We start from the raw sequence: 22,003 nt of genomic DNA, 5'->3' as shown, positions 1-22,003 counted from the left end.
GAGCAAAATCGCTTTTGGGGCTCTAGCTTTATTGTGTGCTAAAAAAGACCTGTTAGGACCTGACACACAGGGTATGTTTCATGGACCTCCCTTCTGCATTATCACCTGTGTGGTTTTGTGAGAACTGAGAAGCCACAAAGCACCACCCAGTTCCCTCAGCCACCTTTAGGCACCCACCCGCAGACTCAATACTACCTTTCCTTAAGAAGAGTGCACATAAGTTACAGTATCTGCATATTGTGCATTGCAAGGGGAAGAAGCACAGTGCATACCAGGAATGGAAGTGACACGAAAGGACTGTAAACAAGGCAAACAGAAGCTTCCTGTCTATTCCCTGCTTCATTTGTTTTTTTTTTGTAGCCTATACTTCTAACACACTTCTGTTTGATAGAGAAAGCCATCTTGTTGTACTGGCAATTTTTAAACATAGTGTCTAATTGTCAAGGTACTCTTGAAGTGCTGTGTAGCAAGACTTAATCACCACGAAGCGGACAAGGAAGAGAAAAAAATACTGGTTAATGGGAAAGCACAGTGCCAAATTAAGCCAAGAGCAGAAATACCACTAACCTATCATTTTGTTTTAATTTTGCCAAAATAAAATACTTTATTCTATAGCACATTTACAGGAAGGCAAAACAGTTTTAATTTTCTTTTTTTCTTTAACCCTCCACTTAAGATATTGCTCTGACACAAACCACAGCAGATGGCTAAACTACAGTGGAAACCAAAAATACCTTGTGTGATCTCAGCTGTACATACAAAGACCTTAAAAGCTGTACATACAAAGACCTTAAAAACTGGAAGTAGAGTTTTGGCTTAGGGTACTCAGTATCAGTTGAGTGGAGATATTTAATCTATCATTCCAGTTCACATCATACATATATTACTGTAACACTCCCACGACAATGACATTATGTTCTTGGGACAGTCCAGTTTTAGGTGGCACTACACAAGTCTGAGAAAAGTGAGAAGCTGAAACAATTATAAAATATGAAAAACCGGACATAGGAGTCCTTCAATACTTTTCTCCTGAAGCCTGGAGGATTCAAGCATACTGTTCTTTGCAGAGGCACAGTAATACACATTTTAAACAGAAAAGCTAATAAGGTGCCACTACTAATTTGCATTATTAATTTCAACTTTTTCACTTCTTAAAAAAAAAATCTTGTTTGCAGAAACTTCTGTCAATTTCAGAACATGTGCCTCTCCCCGAGGACAGAAAGCGCTTGATCTGCTCAGGACTGAATTTCTCGTAAGTGTTTTTAGTTTCAAAACAGATGAATACCAAACTCTTGAATGCATCTGGAACACCAAACAACTAGTCACACCTGTCAATTAAAGGGAGTAACATAAACATCTTGCTTACCTTTCCCATAAACAACAGTTTTGAGTCAACAACAGCTCTTATTTAATAATTAATGCTCAGACTCTCTTATAGGGTGGGAGAAAACAGGGTTACACTACCTCATTATGTTTACATAATGTTTACTTAGGAATGCAAAATCCAATCCTACTACGATAACAGGTTGTTGCACTATCAACATTTCAAATGACACTAGCTCTAAAAATACTGTAAACTGATCGATATCTGGCAAGGTTAAAGTGAAGACCAGACACTTACTTCTGCAGGCGTTCCAGCTCTGCAGGCAGGTCACAGCCTATATAAACTCCGTTCATTAAACTGTATTCTAACAGTGCACAAAAACAGGGATCCTGCAAGAGAAAATTAATATGTAACTGTAATTGTGGTGCTCTGTGAAGTGAATTTACAAATTAACATTGCACATAAATATAAGAGATTTAATAGGACCTCTTCCAGAAACAGAACTCTACAAATGGTCAAGTATGGTGAAACATGTGAGGAAGGTACCTATAGTTGCTCCCAATTACATGTAGATACATGTTAGGTGTGGGGGAACTAATTTCTCATTCAGACCATTTCTGGAATACTGTTTTCCTTGTTGTTAGTGAAGTCAGACATAGAACGAGATATTAAGACAAGCTCAACTTATTCCTGTGGAAGGACCATGCATAAGCACAAAAGGAGTCCTTCTCCCTGGCACTCATTGCATTAATTGGGAACAATCACTTCTGCCACCCTCCATTTAAAGTGATGAAACTACATTTTGTGAAGAACCTCATTGTGTGAGGTTACTCAGAACATGCTTACTGGACTTGCAGGTTGCTGGAGAACTTTAGAAGAGGTCAGAGCCTCCATGCTGGAGACAAAAAGGAGTTCCATGTCTGTATGCACAGAGCACAATTTCCCTTACGCTTGCAAATCTATTGTGTGTGTGCCTGAACTGTCTGTTCATGCAGGAACCCATGGAGATCAGATATTCCAAATGCAGACTGAGGACAATGTACAAGTTCCTAACATATTCTGATGTTTCCTAACATCAGATTAACCACAAAATCATTCAATTGCTGTGGCAAATAACATATGCAATCCAAAATATAAACTCAAAACTTACTTTCACAAGAATGTGAGGATTTCCCACGACAATCAGCAAAGCTTTTGCTCTAGTAATTGCGACGTTAAATCTCTTTGGGTTGCAGAGAAAGCCCAAAGAATGTTTTTCATCATCAATTACGACTTTCTGAGATCGCACCTAAAATTAATTAAGGATAGTTTTAGAAATAAAATGATGAGAACACAACATACCACAATTTAACATACTATTTCCTTACTGCAACAATCCATTCAGTTGAATGACAATTCACAATGTGTCTTTCAGTATGCCTTCTTCAGTAGCCTCATCACTGTGCTTTGTCTTAGCATTTGAGAAACAGTCAAAACAAGTAGAGTGCTAAAAGTATGACTCATTAGTTTTTCACCCATATTTCATCCATATTTGAACCTATATTTGAAAAAATAAATTTTTCATGACATAAATAATGAGTTCTTACAAATAGGAATGTAGTACATACACCTAGAACTACTTTAAGGGAGACCTGTATTGAAAAGCTATGACATGGAACAGTGAAAGTAAGCACAGTATTGTCGCTGTCAAGGCAGGACGGGAATGAGAAGACTCACTCAAAAGGCTGCTAAGAGTAAAACTCCGATTTATTCAAAACACACTGCTCTTTTATATAGAGCTTTGCAAAGACCAAATACATTGGTTCTGAAGTGAAAACAATCCACACCAGTGGTGCAGAGTGCTTGACGCACAGTGATAGAACTTAACTATAAACAATGTGAGAACAAGAGAGATAAAGAATTATTTACATTCTTTCCCAGCTCTTTCCCAGGCTTTTTGCCTGGCTAGAAACTCTCAGTTTCTTTCCTTTGACTGAATCTGAGTCCCACACAGTACCACTGCCCTCAGGAAAAAAAAAAGTGAGAAAATCGCAGACTCTTCCTCCAATCTGTAAACATGAAGTACTACTACCATAATTTAAACAGAAAGCAATAGATTTTTAAGAATACAGATTTTAAAGAGAAGAGTAACTCTACAAGCATGCACTTAATAAGCTCTGCTTTCAAATATTGTGACAGACTGACAAAAATAGAGCTTCTAAATTTTTTTAAAGGCTTATATCAAAAATGAAACACAGAATTAGACAAATAAAAATTCACAGTAGGACCACAGTAGATTTACGCACTGTTGATAAGATGATAACCATGTACTCCTGCCCTTGAAACTCTTCTACTGTGCCAACCTTTATATCTTCCAAATCAATACTTCTGAGAAGAAACCTAATTTTTTCCACCTATCAAAAAAAAAAAAAAAAAAAAAAAGGTGGTTGAGGGAATTTAGTGTTATATTTGAGAGTGAACTGCTTTAAAACCAAAACCATACCACATACACCAAGTTTAGCCATCATTCACTAGTAAGATTTTCAAATAAAATAGTAACTTTTCCTACAAAAAAGTATCACAGCTAATAACACAACTTAGGTAAAGGAACACTCTCTATCATAAATTGAACAGAAGGCAAGAGATTTTAAGTAGTCCAGATTTTCAAGAGAAGAATAACTCAGATCATTAAACCCTCTTTTTCCAATGTGCATCATATCCAAAACCATGCATTCAACAGATCCAAGGACAACCAGCTTCCACTAGCCCTTGAAGAAGACTACAAAGATTCCACCTTTGCTTGCCAGGTGCATCACGCAGAGTGAAAGGCGTGAGAAACTATCTAAGTATCCACCAAAGAGAAAGAGAACAAGGAGTCTCAGGCACTGGGATCCTGGTATATATGGGATTACTGTACTGCCATCTGCTAAAAGTTGCTCAGAGATTATAACTGAAGTGCTCCAAAAGATTTAAGAAATCCTGCCTAAACTTAAGATTACAGTCAAAGACTATTTTCTAATCAGTGTTCCTGCAATACAAAGTGATTTTCTTAATGTTGATGTTACTATCATACACCTTGTATTATAGGCAGATGAAGGACAAAATCACATTAAATCATGTGAAATCACTGTTTATAGGGTGAAAGAAATTCAGTCACATCAGTAGTATGAATACACATTTGAAAAAACAAATAATAACTGCCAACACAGGCAGGTGCATGCACCTGACTAGCTGGGTTGATAAAAGCAAAGCTTTAATTTGCATGTGAGATTTCTTCACAAGGGCTTGGTCTTTTTCATACACCTCAATGTTTTCCCCAAGCCACACGTGCAAGGTTATGAATTCTGAGATGTGAAAAGCAAGAAGAATTATGTGCACTGTCCAAAATCTCCTCCTTTATTTTTATTTTTAAAATGAAAGTAAACATCACATACTTAACACACCTGGATATAAATACATTTAAAAATAAAGCACAGCATTTGAAGTTAATGTTCAATGTTCTGTAGAGGTTTAAAGAGCATTACAAACTTCAAGCCTGACTATAGGACAACTAAGAAGTCACAGTAATTGTTTCCTCTAGTCTCTTCAAGACCACAGCAAGGTGTCATGGCATCTATTTCACAATAATCCCCTTTTGTTCCAGTCTTCAGTCCAGAGAGTGACAGAACCAGACTGCTGTTCCAGCTGCTGGATAATGAATTCTTGACTTGCAATCATTACTTCCAACAATTGAAAAATCTGCTTGTTTCCAAATTTCTCCTTAACTGCTTGATTTTTAAAACTGAAAAACCAGTAGAATGTCATTATTGCTGTCTTTTAGATTTCAATGGCAGCATCATGATCATTGATAATACACTGTGTATCAGGATACACTATGGTGGAATTTTAAGATACGTCCCCCTGCTTTAACAAACCACAGCCACCATATAAATACCCGAGATGAAATACAGCAACTTGGAAGCTCTGAAGACATCAGACCTGTTTAACATTATACCTGTTTACGGTATGGTGCAATCACTCCAATATCTGCCACTGGGACTGCAGAGTATTCACTTCCAGTCAGTTGGCAACAGTACTTCATGACTTGAACTGCTTCAGCTGGATTAAACCACGAAGGACTGTGGCCCTCACGTGTTTCAGTGCCCTGTATTGGGGGAAAGGGAATGAGATGATGGAGATCAGCCGCAGAAATGACTACGTATTTATTAATACATTATTCTTATACCTCCTGAATGCAAAAAAAAAAAAAAAAAGAAATATTATATATAATTTCTCTTCCTCTCCATACATCTTTTCTAGAGAACGAGTATCACCTCACATTTTAGATATATTTTTAACACATTTACAAATATAATTGATATAACAACAGTATTTTAAGTATGCAACAAAGGAGTTATATCTCAACTCAGTACAACATATGTTAATAAGCTGGTATCTTGCTTTTTTCAAGGGGGAAGTGTTCTAAACCAAACCTCTCCAAACAGCAGATATTACTTCTTACTAACTCCTTGAAAGACTAAAGAAATTTTTTTCCCAAAGGTACTACTTTTTCCCCTGCCAAGTTAAGCTCTAACAGTCCTTTAGTTTTAGAGGCTTGTATCCATTTGTAGGAAACTCTCATCAAAAGCAATCTAGAGAAGCTGATGGTATAACTCCAGTCTGATCATTTGCTATGAATTTAAACTTCTATGAAAATGTCTCCACAGTGCACTTCAAGAGGCAGCTCAAGTTCATAGCAGATATTTGACTTTGGTATTTGTTTTTAAAACCATATGGTCAGGAATTCACATTACCTGTGAAAGGCAGTTTAACCCTTTTTCACATCCTTTCTAGAATTTCCTCTAAAAAAATCAGCAAACTGCTAGCAAGCCTATACAGTTAGTTCGCTCTATGAACATTTTACATACCCTTATTCCATGAAAAATTAATGGAAATCCCTTCCTGGGCAATTTCTCCCAATTCAAGAAAGAAGTCACTACTGAGGTATCGGCACAAACTTCTAGTTCCTTATGATAAAACAATTTAGATGGCAAGGCAAGCAACGCAGAATGTGACCTGTAGTTCTTTGTGAGTTTAGTGATCTGAAAAGACAAAATCCAAAATCTGTGACAGAAACAGGTAATTATTCATCAGACTTCTCAGAACACAGCTACTACCTTACCACCCACTAGCATTTAGCATTTCTAAGGCTACCAAATAACTGTATTCAAGGCAAACACTGCAGTTGTGATCTTCTTTAAGTAAGAAGTACACCAAAACAGTTTTTTGAAGGACCATCTCCTTCCCCTCCAAAGGAGAAACAAACAAAATTGAATGTACATAATAGACGAATGGGTCGTTCCCCAGTTTCTTGAAACATTTGATGTATAGACACATTCTCCTTTTTAAGAGTCAGATTACTTCCATGGAGTTTCAATGGATGTAATGTCTTATTTTGAAGAATTCTTGACAGGCAAACAGGGAGCATCAGAACAGCTGACAGAAGCTGGCCTTAAAACATCTAGAAGTTATCCATCTTTAAATGAAAAAACAATCTTAAATAAACATTCCAGAAAGTAATAACCAGTTCAAAAAAACCCAGTCCTGTAAAAAGGATAACAAAGGCTATTCCAGTCAAAACATATCCTTAAAGCCCTCCCATTTCCTGATCTCTCACTATGCCAATTCTCCTTAAGCACTGTGTAAGGAACACAATGACCAGAGCTTGTGCTAGCAGATTTTAGGAGGAAGTGTGACAGGTTTTTCAGCAGGCTGAACCTGACCTAAAACCTAGGTCCAAACACCCTCACTTTCACCCTTAAATCTGCCATCAGATTTCCTCCCTTCTCTACTTCCACGGTCATCTAGTCATCTTTTGCTCTCAGTTTAGTCCTTCAAAGTATGTTTCCATGAGAATAAGAAGGTATCTTAGGAAGCTTAACATCAGCCCTATGTTTCAGATTCAGACAGTAATTGAAAGCAGCTCAAACATCTGTACTTGTTTATACTATGCTACCTCTGCCACTTAACATAGATTTTAGGTACTTGCCCATACAGGAATCTGGGGGAACTATCCTTCAAAGGAAGACATGATAAAGAAATAAGAACAATTTATCTTATTCCCTATGAGAATGATGTTTGCAAAATTAATCCTCAAAGAAGAGATTCTGTTTGTCTTTTTTATGTTAAAAGCAGAAATTGTACTTTTTCATCTGTGGAAAATGAAGTTATGGTAAATCTGAACTATGAAGATGAACAGGAATTTTAAGCTATTATTTACAACTGTGCTTTGTGTACCATATTTGACTTATGATACGTAAGAATAGATGATCCCTTCAAAGAAAAGTTTTAACATGCTGGAGGACTCTGCATCTTTACTATTCAGGCTACATATGCAAACTAATCAAGCTTGTCTAGTAAATTCATGGTCAAGCTAGACTTATCACTAAGCATCAGGGAGCCAAATGGTGGTAAGAAACCACAACTTCTCCCTTTTTGATTGAGCTGAAAAAGATTGATGGAAAGTTTAACTCACCAACAAAGGATTGTATGCTCCACAGGCACCAAAAGCATCCTCATCTCTCATATACAGCTCTCTTGACGACAGTCTTTCTAGCAAGGACATACTTAATCCAAAAGACTCTGCAAGTTTAGATTTTATTACTGGCCCTAACTGCTTTGGATCTCCAACGAGAATTATCTGTACATGAAATTTAAAAACATCTATCTTAGATCAAAACTTCATTTTATAATGACATACACGTTTCAGAATTCAGAGATCAATTAGTATAAAATATTCTGCTTTCCTTCAAACATTTATTTGCAAAGGACAGAAGTATGTTGCTGTCTTAAACAGAACATATCTTTTATTTTGATATCTCCCACACAGACCCAGTCCTCCCAACAAAACTTGTTCTACATGAAAAGAAACTTGTTTAAGTGTTGAGAATTGATATTATACATGAATAATCTCTATTACAAAACCCATTACCAGAAAATGGCTGCTTGCATTCTACATAATCCACAAAATATGAAAATAATAAACAAAATTTTTCACTTTCAGTAAATTATGTTAATAGAACTACCTGTCCATCAGCTTCTGAAATCAACCCAATAGGAATCAGACTCTCCGGTTCACTTGCTTGACCCGCCTCATCCAGAATCACATGAGTGAAATGTCCAAGCCTATAATTAAATAACATTAACCTGAAACAGGGCTGTTTTCCTATTAGTTCATTCTGCCACCCTGTGGTTGACCTCAGCAACTGTGTTAACATCCTCATCAAGTATGCCAGGCAACCCCACAGACACAGAGTAAAGATGGGTATTCCCAAAAGGAAATAGGGAAAAAACAACCCCCTAACTTTAATTTTTCATTTTTGATTTCACTTACATACTCTGATATACACAACCTTTAATTAAAGCTTTGTACCAATGTTAAGATACTTAGAAAAGCTTCCCTTATTCTCAGTTTCCTTAAGGTATTGAATAAAAACAATGCACTTGGTTTAGCAAAGACAATCTCCAAGCTTTGTTTCTGCCAAACAACTCGAGACAGTAAGGCTTTAGACTGTCCTTTTCTGAAGGTAAAATCCAAGTCAGAGACAACCTTGGTTAAAAGAACTTGATATGATAGTTTACAATTAGTAAGGTGACTTGATAAAAACCAAATACATTTTTAGACTGACAATCATTTTGAGCCGAAGTGATTGTCAAGAGCAATTTAAATCCCACTGGTGGCAGAGGAGACATTATTGTTTCAAAAATCTTAAACATTACTCAAGATAATTCTTAAATTTACCATGGAGAAAGTTTCTGCTTAAACATTACTAAAACCAAGTACTTTGCTCTCTTACACAATACAGGTGCATGCAATAAACTATTAAAACAGCCCAAGTTACAGGTCAGAGAGTCTGTAAAAGCTCTGGGGTTTGTGTCATCCAGCCACTTCAGTGATCCTCCTATCTATGGTACTGTACCGTGTATCTATTTGATAAAACAATCCTGCACTGCTGCATGTTGTAATTACAATCCTGGACCACAATGCCTTCTGAATATCATCACCATCTTTGCAATAAGGTTTCACCATGTCATCAATTTGCTGCAGAAACAAAAAGGTAAAACAACTTGACAGCCTAAAACAGAACTTTTAAATTTGAATAGAAAAGCTCTCTGAAAACCATTTTAAAAGCTGAGCAAAACACATAGACTAACATGCATTCATATACCACAATGAATTAATTGATTTGCCTAAGCAAAATAGTACATATGCAAGACATGCTTTATTGTAAGGATAAAAATGGAACATATGGATATTTCATATACTCATCTAGACATACACATATACATGTGCATAAATACATATACATACACATATATATGTGCATAAATACATATAAACACACACGTATATATATATAAATGTGTACCTCTATATATATACATTATGTATAAATACATATACATATGTATAAATATATATGTACATATGAAATTAACCCACAAGGTGTGTGTCCTGCATAGAGATGACAATCCTACTTGCTTATTTTCTGTGTAAGTAGTCTTAACGTGGATTGATAACCAAAAACCCAAATTAAATCAAAAATCCCCACCAATGCTTATTTGCTGTTTATGGACTTACGCACATCAAGAAAAAGGTGAAGATCCTATGCTCACACAATCATATCAAGGATTATGATCAACTTTCCAGTTAATCCTCTGGAAAAGCTGTAGCAATGTAATACTCTGGATCCTAAGCAAACCTAAGCAGCCTCATAGCCACTGAGAGCTAAAATACGAAATCGGTATTTTAAGGTAAAAAACATTAAAATGGAAATCGTAAGTGGTAGGTAATATTTACCTCTGCTGACCTGAAGGCAGCATTAACTCGAACCATAGTTCCTGGTTTTAAGAGACTGCTTTGATGCAGCCGCAAGCAAATCAGATCTGTTGCAGCATTTGATGGTGCACATACCAAAATCCGACTGTCTGGTAGAGTAAAATGTATCTACATTAAAGAAGACAGATATTAAAAAAACAAAAAAGGTTATTTAAGAAGCAGCAATACTGCAAACATTTCCATTTTATTTCATTTGAATACAGAACCCAGAAGAGTTTTGCACATATGCGATATCAATTCGTTCTTTAGCAGTTCGGTAACACTCCTGCCGACAATCATGACTAAGTAGTCTTGAACTGAGTGTACCCACAACAGAATTAATTAAGGATTAACATTTTAATGTATAGCTGTGCTTCATGAATACATTATGCACTACTGCAATCACAAGGTAGACACTGTTCACTTAAGTTTTAAAGATAAAAAGGCTTGAAAATAAGCCATTCAGAATTCTGTTAAATCCCTATGAAGATGGATTTTCCTCCTTTTATGGAGCTATAGAAAATTATTTTAAAAAGAGTGTTTTGAAAACTCCTTTGGAAAAAAATATGATGGTACTTACAGAAATACTATAAATGTTCCAACATGGAAAAGACTAGAGATGACAGATTTGTTATTTACTACTACCTGTAAAATAGCTTCAATTACTGTTACTGTTTTTCCAGTTCCTGGTGGCCCAAAGAGAAGATAAGGTGTTGGGCGACATTCACCACTCAGTATCCTTTTCACTGCCAGTTTCTGTTGCACATTCAGCACAGGATTGAAAAATTCACTATCTCTCTGTTTAAGTGCCACAGTTTCATCAACTATAATCAAGACAAGCATATCTTAGAACCTCATATATATTTTTTAATGTATGCACATTAAAGCAATTCCAATTCACAATATGCTTCTGCACATTTTTTGTTTTCCTTTTGTGACAACAACCAATGAATTTCTCAAAAATTCCATTTTAATTGAATACCAAGTAGAAAATAAGCCATTAATATTTCAAAAGTGTACTGGCTCTTTATTGAAAGGTAAAAAAGGACCATAATTACACAACCAAACAATCTATAAAACTCTGTTCAGTCATTTTAGAATCAAGTTCAATTTCTTGTCCTAGAACAGCAAAACTTGAGAAACTTCCAGTAACTGGCACTTTGGGGATAGTACCACTACTACATGATCAGGCCTCTGCTACAACTGCTGGAATTTTTTTTTCTTAATCCTGTCTGAATTAGTCTAGCTTTAGCTTTCCACAATATAATCTTATTAACCCTTGGACATAAGTGCATTCTAGGTAATTTCTCAGTAATTCTTTAGCATACTTTTGATAAAAAATGATCACTCTTCTCTGAGGCATATTGCTACAATGATATTTGAAGTTACAATTTCAAAAAAAAAGCACAGGAATAATCTGGGATATTTGAAAAAGTTTTAGCATCTTTAGCAAAGCTTTCCAAAAGATGAGAGACAGCATCCCAATAACAAATTGAAAACTCTGAATAAGATCAAAAAGTTTTGAGTAAATGACTGAGGGAAATAACTATTTATTCATTATAAAATACATTATCATATGCCTGCTCCCCGTTCCCCCAAGTATTCAAGGCCAGCCTGGATGAACTCTGGGCAACCTGGTCTAGTGGAAGGTGTTCCTGACCGTGGCAGAGGGGTTGGACATGGATGATCCTTAAGGTCCCTTCCAACCCAAACAATCTCTGCAAATTAGAGATGTTTAAGTAATGCACCAAAAGCCCCTATAGAAACTTCCTGTTAGTATTTCTAGAATTTGTCTTTAAAGGCAGAGCACAAGGACATCTTAAAGGTATCTTACTTAGCCCTGATTTACTGATATGATACTTATTATTTAAGCACAGAAAATATACCAAGTTGACTTGTCTGTGCAGAGTTACTCTTATCACCTCTGTTAGGTTCACCTCCCTTGATGTCATACCTTTTGTCTGTTTGTTCTGCCTTTTTTTGACCTGAAAAGAGCAAGTGAAGATAAATGCATTTATAACCTTAAGAAGACAGGCAACTATCTTCCCTGATACTTTTGAAGTTGCTAAGCTTTAATTTTTCCCCATTAAATAGAATATCTACCATTAAGACAGAAAGGTGAGAGTAGCAGAAGAAGGTGCCAGGAATTTTCATGTTAAGTTTAAGATTTCTAATACTTTGGCTCTGCTAATATTAAAAGTTTATTTCACAAATACTCTACAGGCTCAGATGAGGATTTTAAAGCCATGACTACATAACTTGTTTGCTTCCACAAAAGCAAACAGTCAAATTCCACTTTGAAAGATACATGCATATTCCTGGGTGGGCATGTCCCTTCAGATTGCAGCACAGGAGAAAAATGCTTGTAGGGAATGTGGTGTTGGCAAGGTTCTGGACATCATGCCTCTATCATATTAAAAATACTGATTTAAAACCAGATTGATTGATTACTCCTTGTTGTAAAACACAAACCGCAGGTGAAATAATTAGGGAATTAGGAAAAAATCTTGAGTGCAAAGGTGGTGAAGCACAGATTATGCAGACACTGTGAAAATTCTAGACAAAAATAAAGAAATGCTGCCACACACCCCCAGACTGACTTGATTTAGTGTTGGTGACAGACTTGCTTCAAAAAGGAAAGAGAATTAGGCAGCGTCCACAAATCCTTTCTACATTTTAGTAATATATAATAAGTGGCAGTTAAGCCTGGGTAAATCTACTCTGAACAGGATGATTATCTTCTATTATAAAATTATTTCCTGCCACATTGACTGGACTTACATATCTACTTAACAGTAGCTATGAAACTAGTCTAAGGCAAATCTGACAATTCCCATCACAATCACACACTTTTTTAATATGCACTTTCCATTTTTTAAGCTTTATAGTGTCAGCTGTCATAAATTCCCCATCTCCAGGCAGCAAACAAAAACTTCTGTCATTAGAATGCAGCAGAATACAACTTTGATTCTTTGATACTCCATTATGCAATTCCCTTCTGGAAATAGCTGTACACTATGTATCTGATACCAATCTGAATGAAGAAACATTTTAAGGAACATTGACAGAATAGATACCTTACTTTCCTGCTGTGAAGCTTGTTTAAGGCCATCATCAACAGCACAATACTCTGTAGTATTCTGGGTCTTGATAGCTTGTGGTGATTGTAACACAAGCCTTTCTGGAAATAACACTAAATTTAGCAGAGAAAAAGAAAGTAGAGAAGTTTTAAAATCACACAAACACTTTTCATCTTTCACTGATTAATGTTACTGTTGATACATCAGCTTAGTCTGAGCTGCCAAAATTGGTTTATCAGAACTAAGGTGGTAAAGATGTGAAGTTCATATGCGTTGTTCAACTCAACCATGGATCAGGAAATCAGTGTTTTTTTAATAAATTCTGAAGTAGCACAAAGAATGGCCATTTCACTGGCTATTATTATAGCAGTATGTATTATTCCTACATTTCTTGTTGGCCCTAGCAGTTCACAAAGTTTGCTTCCTCTCCTCCTGCCTGTGATGGCCAGCAGATGAAATAATTTTGACAAAACCTTCTATACATTCAGCATTGTTTTTTCTTCTTAAAAACCAAACCAAAACAAAAAGCCCCTAACACAAGGAAAACTCCTGTAAGAACAAATTACAATGCATTCTTCCCAGTATGCCCTGATGTGAAAGCAATAAAACCCAAGAAACTCCGCACAAAGAAACTCCTCTAGACAGGGTTAATAGTCAAATTAAATAGTCAAACCTTTTTCACCCAGGTAGACAGCTTGCTGAATGGCCAACTGGCATCGCCTGCTAGGAATACTGGAACCAGAATACAGATTTGTAATTAAAGTAAAAGCTTATATTTCAATATACTATGACAGCACACTATTATGAGTTATCTGGTACTTTTTACTGTGAAAAAAAAAAAAAAAGGTTTTACATAAAAATGAATTTTTTTTTTTAAAAAAAGAATCTACTGAGAAATATGCTGCAGAAGTATAAACAGCTTTGCTATGAATAATATTGACACATTCTCCAGCTTTTTAGCCATACAAAGATGGCTTGGTGTTCAACACTTTCAAGGAACTTCTTTGCAAGGCTGAATTTACATAGCGGATTATGTAACTCCAAATAAATAACAACATCCCATGAGTAAAACAAAAAGTATAGAAGAATGGGAGATTATCACCAGCTGTTTTTACTTCCTGTATAGTTTTACAGCCATATCAGTACATTAAAAAAAAAAAAAAATAACCCCAAAACCCTAAGAAAAATATCCCCAAACACCCCACCTCATTCCTCCCCATTTTACTGTCTGGTATTAGTGTGGCTATCTCGAAGTTATTAAGATAACAACTCTCTGAACACCTTTAACCATGAATATGGTGGTAAAGGTGTGTTGAGGAAAAGAAGTGAAAAAATTGGCAAGATCTTAATTATGTCTTTCTCTGTGTCCACCAAAATAAACAGTTGATGGTCATAATTTAAAAGTCACTCTACTAAAGGAATCACTAAACATAGCTTTCTGAAAGCTTATAAGAACCTGCAATGAACAAATTCCACATCCATGGGCTCCAAGTTGTAAGCACATTCGAAGTCAGCATTAACCTTAAGAGTAACATCTTCCTCACATATCTGTTACAAAGATAAAAAAAAGTCTGGATACTGATGAAGATTTAGTACTTTAAACATAAAGAGGCACTTTTGAAAGAACTTAACCCCCCACCAACTCCAAAAAGTAAATCTAGATTTACTTATTAACAACACATTACATATCTAGGTTATGTTAAAAGTGCTTTCTGAGCAGGCAAAGATTATAATCTGAAAAGAATAGGGAAGCCAGAGTAGTCAAAAATACAAAATCACTATTCAAGATATAGATAAAATAAACCCATCTTCTCAGGAGTCAGGTTAAAATAGTCTGTAATTCCAGCAATTGCAAACTTCCCTTAGAAAACCTGTGGACCACAGCTTTTTCAAAAGGAGAACATCTTGCTTACCTCAGCAACATGGGCAATGTACTCTATTATATGATCTGAGTAGACCTGACTTTTCAGTATCACCTTATCACCTAATTGTAAACAAAGTTAAAAGGCAAAATACTGTTACAAGGAATACTAACATTTTCACTGCAGCATGTAATTCTCTTCTCTATGTTTGAACTAGGAATTTGCAAGAGGCTAACTTCAGCAAAGTTGCTGTATCCATCAGTACTGTTTTGAAATGCCATATGCAGATGTATATTATAAAAGGCATCTAGTATTGATGCCATCAGACAACACCTCTTGAAAATACTATCTTGTATATTATATTACTAGAAATTATGAATTTAATTTTAGCTTCTTTCCCAGCTTTTTTGCTACACTTACTGCATTTACATCTATTACTACATTGCACAGCTTATTTTTGCTGAAAGCCCCACTGATTATTGCAAAAGAAAAATCCTAAAGTATTGAAACATCTGTAAGAACAGACACATGCAATGCTGCTTCAGATAGCAGCCCCTCTGAGACTCTAACATAGTGTTCTTGTGTCCCCTGTCTAGTAGCCTAAATGAATAACTTTGTGCTCTAATATCTGAAAGACTTTTTTTAAACAAATGAATAATAATACAGTTTGCACTGTAGTGAAAACATGCCATTTGACTTTATCTCATGTTCATTTCTACCTGGAACCAGGCGAGGTCTGCCCTCTTCTACTCCTGGCACTTCCAGCACTAACAGGTTCCCATTCCTTTTTAAAGTAACTCCACTCATGTAATAATCTTTTAAATCCATTTCCGCTTGGATCTCTTCAAGCCATAAAAGAGTTGAAAAGTTTGCTTTGTAATTATTTAGATTAAGACGCTGAAAAAAAAATCAAACCAGTATACATTATTGTTTTTCACCAAGATACAGAACCTACTATTGCTAACATTAAACAAAACACTTGAGATAAGACTGTACAGCAACTGGGTTGCCAAATAAGATACCTAAAGACATGCATCCGTACACTAGATATAATATTTTAAACTTCCTTGATAGCCAAAGTGAGATTAGTGTAGTCCTTGAGCTCAAATATAATAGCCCCTTAGCTAAAGGGCTAACTAAGTCTCTCCCTACTACAACAGCAGTTTCACCATGTGAATCCAGGGGCAGTGTACAGACCGAGTTCTATGCTCAGTTTATGCCCAGAAAGCGAAACATATAAATACATGGACACAGACAACTGAAAAGAGAGAGTCATGTCAGTCTTGGCCCTGGCTGATGATCATACAGCTTAGGCAAGTTCAAAGAACCTGAATTTTCTCCCTCAAACCTTAACGAATCTCACTGCAAAGGTGAGATTCTCCAACAGTACCAATTTCTAAGGTTAGGGTTATGGTGTGGTTAAAAAAGGTAACCAGTAATGGCAGGCCCTCAGCGTAAAATTATTGTAAACACTACAGAGCTTTTTGAGAGGTGATGTCCAACCTACCATCTTAATGTTGTCATCTCAAGTTTAATGTGAAATGTTTAGTCAGCAGACAATATAGCCTTTTACATTTTAAAAAAGTGTCAGTCCCAGTTTATAAGTACTTAAAATTTACAAAGAAATTGAGTTGCAGCCACATTCTACCAGAAATCAGAGCTAAGTTTTGGAGAAGGAATCATTGTAATATTCTTGTTAACACCATAGCTTTTGTGGGGGTGTTTTATATGCATTCTTAAACTGCTATACTTGTGGGAAGAATCTGAACAAGCTTAAGTAAATTAAATCTGAAGACATTTACAAAAACTTTTGAACAACCAGAAAAGAAGCCTCTGTTATTGCAATAATATAAGAGATTGTGATTTTCTATGAAATAACAACCTTTCTGACACCTAAAAAAAACCATTCCAGTGATGCCTAAAAAGTGAGAATACAGAGAAATCTTTGTTCAGCTTCTGTGATGTCCATCCCCAACATACTTCAACTCTCTTTTCAGATTTTCCCATTTATGCTTTTGTAAGCTTGGATTCTGTAATATACTGAAACCCATGGAAGTTATGGAATCCAAAATGAAGTGTAAGTCTACCTGACAAGTGTTATGTCATCTTCTCTTACACTAAGGACGATATATTCTTCCTAAGTTAAGGTGCTTGAACAAACAACAGTATCAAAAAATATTTTTTATATAAAACCTACACTTACATACCTCTGCTAGGAGGGGCTGAAAGGTCAGTATGTCTAAATGCCGTTCCACACATTTTCTTAACTCATCTGGTATGGTATAATGCGGGAGAAAGTTTGAACACCACCTTCTCTTGTTTCTAAAATGAAAGTGTACAACATAACATTTAGCTTATTTAAGTAATATATGTTAAAAAGAGCTGATTAACACACCACATCAACAAGACTATAAACCCAAAACACATACACATGACAGACTAATGACTCCTTCAAAGGGAGAACTGAGTAAGTTTGCTATACTGGGAAGAAAGGCAAGAGATCTTACAAAGATGCTCCTTGACACTGTAGAGAAAAAAATTCATGTGGCCAAAGCTCAGTTGAAGGTGAAGCTGTCCAGTACGGTGGGGGACAACAAAAAGGTTTTAAAAATATGCCAATAGCAAAAAGCACTGCAGAAACAACATTGACCCATTACAGGATGAGGACGATCCCCTCACACACAGGGACACAGACAAGGTAGAGATGTTTAACACTTTCTTTGCCTCCATCTTCAACATCGATGAGGGGCTAAGGGAGTGCCAGTGCCCTTAGCTGGAGAGTCATCATTGAGAATGATAAAATCCAAGTTGAACCTGAACTTCTGCAGGATTTGCTGCTCTTGCTGGATTGCTATAAATCTACGGGACCTGATAGTATTCATCTGAATACTCAAAGACCTGGCTGATGTCATCACAAGACAGTAAAGCTTTTGATACTGTCTCTCAGAAGATCCTTCAGGACAAAATATCCAGCCCAGAGCTGGATAAATACATCATACCACCGGTGAGCAACTGGCTCACAGGCTGGGCACAAAGGGTTACTGTGAAGGGGTGACATCTGACTGGTGACCTGTTCCTAGTGGGGTTTCACAGGGGTCCATCTTAGGGATAGTTTTCTTCAACATCCCCTCAAATGACTTAGAAGCCAGATTTGAAGGTATACTGAGTAAGTTTGACAATGATACTAAGTTGGGAGGAGCTGAGGATTCCCTCAGATGCAGAGAGGTGCTGAAGAGAGATGTACACAAATTAGAAAGATGGAAAACCACCAAAAAAAGTTTTGAGTGAAAGATGGGAGACATTAGTCAGATGTAGACATTAAAGTTGTGTAAAGAATTATGAAGCTTATTATCTCAGAAAACTATTTTCAGTTTCCCATTTTTTTTATTAATAACACAATTGTTACTAAGTAGATAAATAAGGAACAGTGTTTTATCTTATTACCACACTACATATTAGAGACTGTTTGAAAAATTAACAAAGAAATCAAGCAATTAATTAATAAAACAACCTATTCCATCAGAAGTGTCCACAATCATCTTGTTTACTACATATATATAAACATGTACAGATTCTCCGAGTTTCACATTTTCTTCCTCAGCATTACAGAACAGATATAGCAATACCAAATAGAGCAGTGTTAGGCATGTATTATTTTATGCTCTAAGTGTCAGTACCTTTTGTGTTTAGGGGCAACCACTGTTGTCTTCCTTGGCTGAGAATCTGTAATAATTTCAGTCTTTCTTGGAGAATAAGGTTGTACAGGTGCTATAAGTAATTCTTCTTCATTTGTTACAGTGGCTTCAATATAGCGGCCAACAGTAAAATCAGAAAAGCCAAGCAAGAGGAGCTCTTTACTGTGTCCATGAATCCTTCACGTAAACAGAAGTTATCTTCTTAAAACCAACATGGTCACAACTTCATTTTCCCCAGCCATGAGAAAGATTCTCATTTCAGTTAAATATGAGAATGCTAATTTAGGGTAATTCCTCACACTTGCCACCTCGAATTCAATCCCAAATAAATAAAAAACTCACCCAAGCCACTCAGCCACCCAACCAAAAAATCCCAACCCAAAGCCACAGCAAAACTCTCAACCCCACAATTTCATCAAAACCTTCAATAAAATGCAAAATCCCTCCACTCAATATACTAGGGTACAGAATTAATACTTTTGTTAGGAGGAGTATCTTGGAATTACTGCTACTGCAAAAGAAGAGCCAAACAGGTCCATCAGAGGAACCTGAAGCAAATCCCTTCACTGTCTAAAATAACTGCTTTGCAGCACCTTGCAAAAGGCTACTCAGAACTGAACCCTAACTGTAAACACATGAATGGAGAAAGAAGGGAAAATCCTCTAATTCTGGAAAACATACTTTATACATGCAAGTGTTTCTTGGAGAGTGACAGATGGGAAAAAACCAGGAATGAAAGGTTTGTTAAGGCTGGTTTCTAAGAAACTTAAGCATTGCTGCAGTGCAATTCTCTAAGTGCATGGTCCAACATTGTTACCAAATGCCTGAAACAACTGCATCCCAGAAGAATTTCCCCTTCTCATATTGTGGCACCAGTGAGGACTCCAGGGGGTGCACAAGGAGTTGGAAGGGGACACAGCCAGGACAGCTGACACCAACTGCCCCAAGGGATAATCCACATCTTAGGACATCATGCTCAGTACATAAAGCTGGGGGAAGGAAGATGGGAGAACATTCTGAGTGATGGCATTTGTCTTCCCAAGTCACCATCATCTGTGATGGAGCCCTGCTGTCCTGGGGACGGCTGAACACCTGTCTGCCCACAGGAAGTGAATTAATTCATTCTTTTACTTTCCTTCTGTTAGTGGCTTTTGCTTTACCTTTTCAAACGTCTTTATATCAACCTATGAGCTTTCTCACTTTTATTCTTCCCATTGTCCCTGCCGTCCCACTGGAAGGAGTGAGTGAGCAGCTGAACGGGGATTAGTTGCCAGCTGGGGTTAAAGCACAACATGGCAAGAAGAGAACTATGGCCAGAATAAAAGAACTGTTAAGTCTGTTTTCATTACTTCTGGCCATTGTATTGATTAGAAATAATGGAAAGAAATACTTACACAGCTGTGCATATAACCACTATGAATATTTTTTCACCTGGTGGTATCACAATTTCTGGAGTAATATTGCTGTGCTTAGCTGTTTGCTCCACGTGGTCTTTTTGCTCACTTTCTCCATTTTGCATATTTTCATCTTTCACTACGGAATTGTTTTCCTTCATCCTTGATAAATTTGTATCTTGAAAATTAATTCCTTCTGTAGTAAATGTACAACAATAAACTTTGTTATCACAATTTCTACTGCTAACATAGGCAAGTCTTCTCAAACAAACCTACTGGTCCTTCTGAGGAGCTAACATTCAGCATTCAAATGTTGTCATTACACTGTACCTGGAATTACTCCATTCTTCATAATGGATGTATGGTTCAATGACTCACATGTTGATCCTCCACTGTTGCTAAAGGAATTCACTGCAGCTTTTGAGAGGTTTTCTTGACATATTGGAAAAGATGGACTGTTCTCACAGTTTTGAGGAATCTCAACACTGAATTGCTTGTCTTTCACCCATCCAGCTAATCTGCAGCTGATTAAGGACTGTGGAACACTCCCTTTATTCCTAGAAGTAGTTACGTGATTAGTTACATAATTAAGTGCATGGTGAATATTCTTGAGAAGTTTATTTCTACCTGAAGTCAAATACAATTGTCTGCAGCAGGTTAGTTCCCCTTATTTCATAACTGCTATAAGAAAGAAATTGCACTGCTGCTTCTAACTAATGAGGACAAGAACCTCTGCTTTATGTTAATATTTCTAGGTCACATCAACTACATATAAAAATATGTTTAATTTTTATATTTGTATACATATTATATATGTATAATATCAACCAATGGGAGCTTAAAGTTTGTAACTGGGTAACCAACTCTTAGGAAAGAGCATAGAATAATAAATAATGAGTATGCTGATGTGTCTTCATTTAAGCATTTATGCCCAGATGTGAAAAAGAAAACATACGCAAAAAAGCCCAACCAACCAACCCCGAGAAAACCCCCACCACCAAAAGAAAACCCTCCTAAGGATACACTAACATAGTTCTTCAGAATACAAATTTACAAAAAGAAAAAACCAAACCCCAGAAAAAATATTTCTGGTCTGCTTTTAATACACGAGTACGCAACAGACCTTTTGTTCTAAGATTTTGAAGATGGCAGAGTATCTGCAGCTTAAGTTAAACACAATTAAAAGCTTTTGCTTAAATCCTCATTCTAGGAAGGATTTGACTAGGATTTAAAAGAGATACAGGATTGTGGAGTCTCAAAGCACTATCTGCAAGATAAATGCTCAATATCAAAAAGGCTACCCTACAGACATTAAATTCATTGTGAATTCAATTCCATAGTATCTGGAAGTTACTTGAAGATCAAAACCACAAGGCTTGTCTAGAAGAGATTCTGAACATAAAACAGGTTAACAGATAGAGTGATATAAATAAAGAAATCTTCAAACAATTAGAAAGGCTTACTCTATCCAAACAATCATTCTTTTAGATTCCCCTTGCTTCAGTGTTCCAAAATCAGTCATTCTTGATACTTTCAACTCTCCTCTGTCTCTCATTATGTCTTCATAAGGCTCATCCACATTACCTTCATTAGAGTGAGACTGTCTGCAAAAATAATTTTAGGTTGCAGTTTTTAAACACTAATAGGCTCAGCATATATCTTTGATTCAGCACAAGTTCAAGAAACACTATACCAAGGCATAGTCATAATATTTAGAAACAAGCAGGTGAGACAGTTAATTTTTTTTCTCAGCCATTTATACTTCCAAGAAAATTAGATTAACTAATTTAAGCAGCAACAAGTCTTTAGTCT

The 22,003-nt window shown here is 36.3% G+C and overlaps 1 protein-coding gene across 2 annotated transcripts in view; it reads right to left on the bottom strand.

Annotated features, from left to right (window-relative positions):
* Window positions 1–496: 496 nt before the first annotated feature.
* Window positions 497–22,003, bottom strand: part of MOV10L1 (Mov10 like RNA helicase 1) — a 29,431-nt gene continuing 7,924 nt past the window's right edge. Inside the window, exons 6-27 of one of the 2 annotated variants that reach the window (XM_072920717.1) lie at window positions 21,655–21,795; window positions 20,522–20,748; window positions 20,192–20,387; window positions 18,780–18,974; window positions 17,310–17,424; window positions 15,822–15,999; window positions 15,154–15,224; window positions 14,697–14,788; window positions 13,914–13,972; window positions 13,238–13,353; window positions 12,115–12,145; window positions 10,806–10,984; window positions 10,143–10,289; window positions 9,262–9,383; window positions 8,368–8,467; window positions 7,818–7,982; window positions 6,211–6,384; window positions 5,298–5,447; window positions 3,610–3,717; window positions 2,475–2,612; window positions 1,622–1,713; window positions 497–1,328 (exon numbers count right to left, since the gene is read on the bottom strand). In XM_072920717.1, the coding sequence (XP_072776818.1) occupies window positions 1,319–1,328; window positions 1,622–1,713; window positions 2,475–2,612; window positions 3,610–3,717; window positions 5,298–5,447; window positions 6,211–6,384; window positions 7,818–7,982; window positions 8,368–8,467; window positions 9,262–9,383; window positions 10,143–10,289; window positions 10,806–10,984; window positions 12,115–12,145; window positions 13,238–13,353; window positions 13,914–13,972; window positions 14,697–14,788; window positions 15,154–15,224; window positions 15,822–15,999; window positions 17,310–17,424; window positions 18,780–18,974; window positions 20,192–20,387; window positions 20,522–20,748; window positions 21,655–21,795 (2,806 nt within the window). In that variant the 3' untranslated portion in view covers window positions 497–1,318. The remainder of the gene's footprint in view (window positions 1,329–1,621; window positions 1,714–2,474; window positions 2,613–3,609; window positions 3,718–5,297; window positions 5,448–6,210; window positions 6,385–7,817; window positions 7,983–8,367; window positions 8,468–9,261; window positions 9,384–10,142; window positions 10,290–10,805; window positions 10,985–12,114; window positions 12,146–13,237; window positions 13,354–13,913; window positions 13,973–14,696; window positions 14,789–15,153; window positions 15,225–15,821; window positions 16,000–17,309; window positions 17,425–18,779; window positions 18,975–20,191; window positions 20,388–20,521; window positions 20,749–21,654; window positions 21,796–22,003) is intronic. The other variant, XM_072920710.1, reaches the window with a different exon arrangement.

This window comes from Taeniopygia guttata, chromosome 1A (assembly GCF_048771995.1).
Source record: "Taeniopygia guttata chromosome 1A, bTaeGut7.mat, whole genome shotgun sequence".
Taxonomy (NCBI): Eukaryota; Metazoa; Chordata; class Aves; order Passeriformes; family Estrildidae; genus Taeniopygia; species Taeniopygia guttata.
The sequence above is the reverse complement of the archived record's forward strand: the minus strand, read 5'-3'. Positions and strand labels throughout refer to the sequence as shown.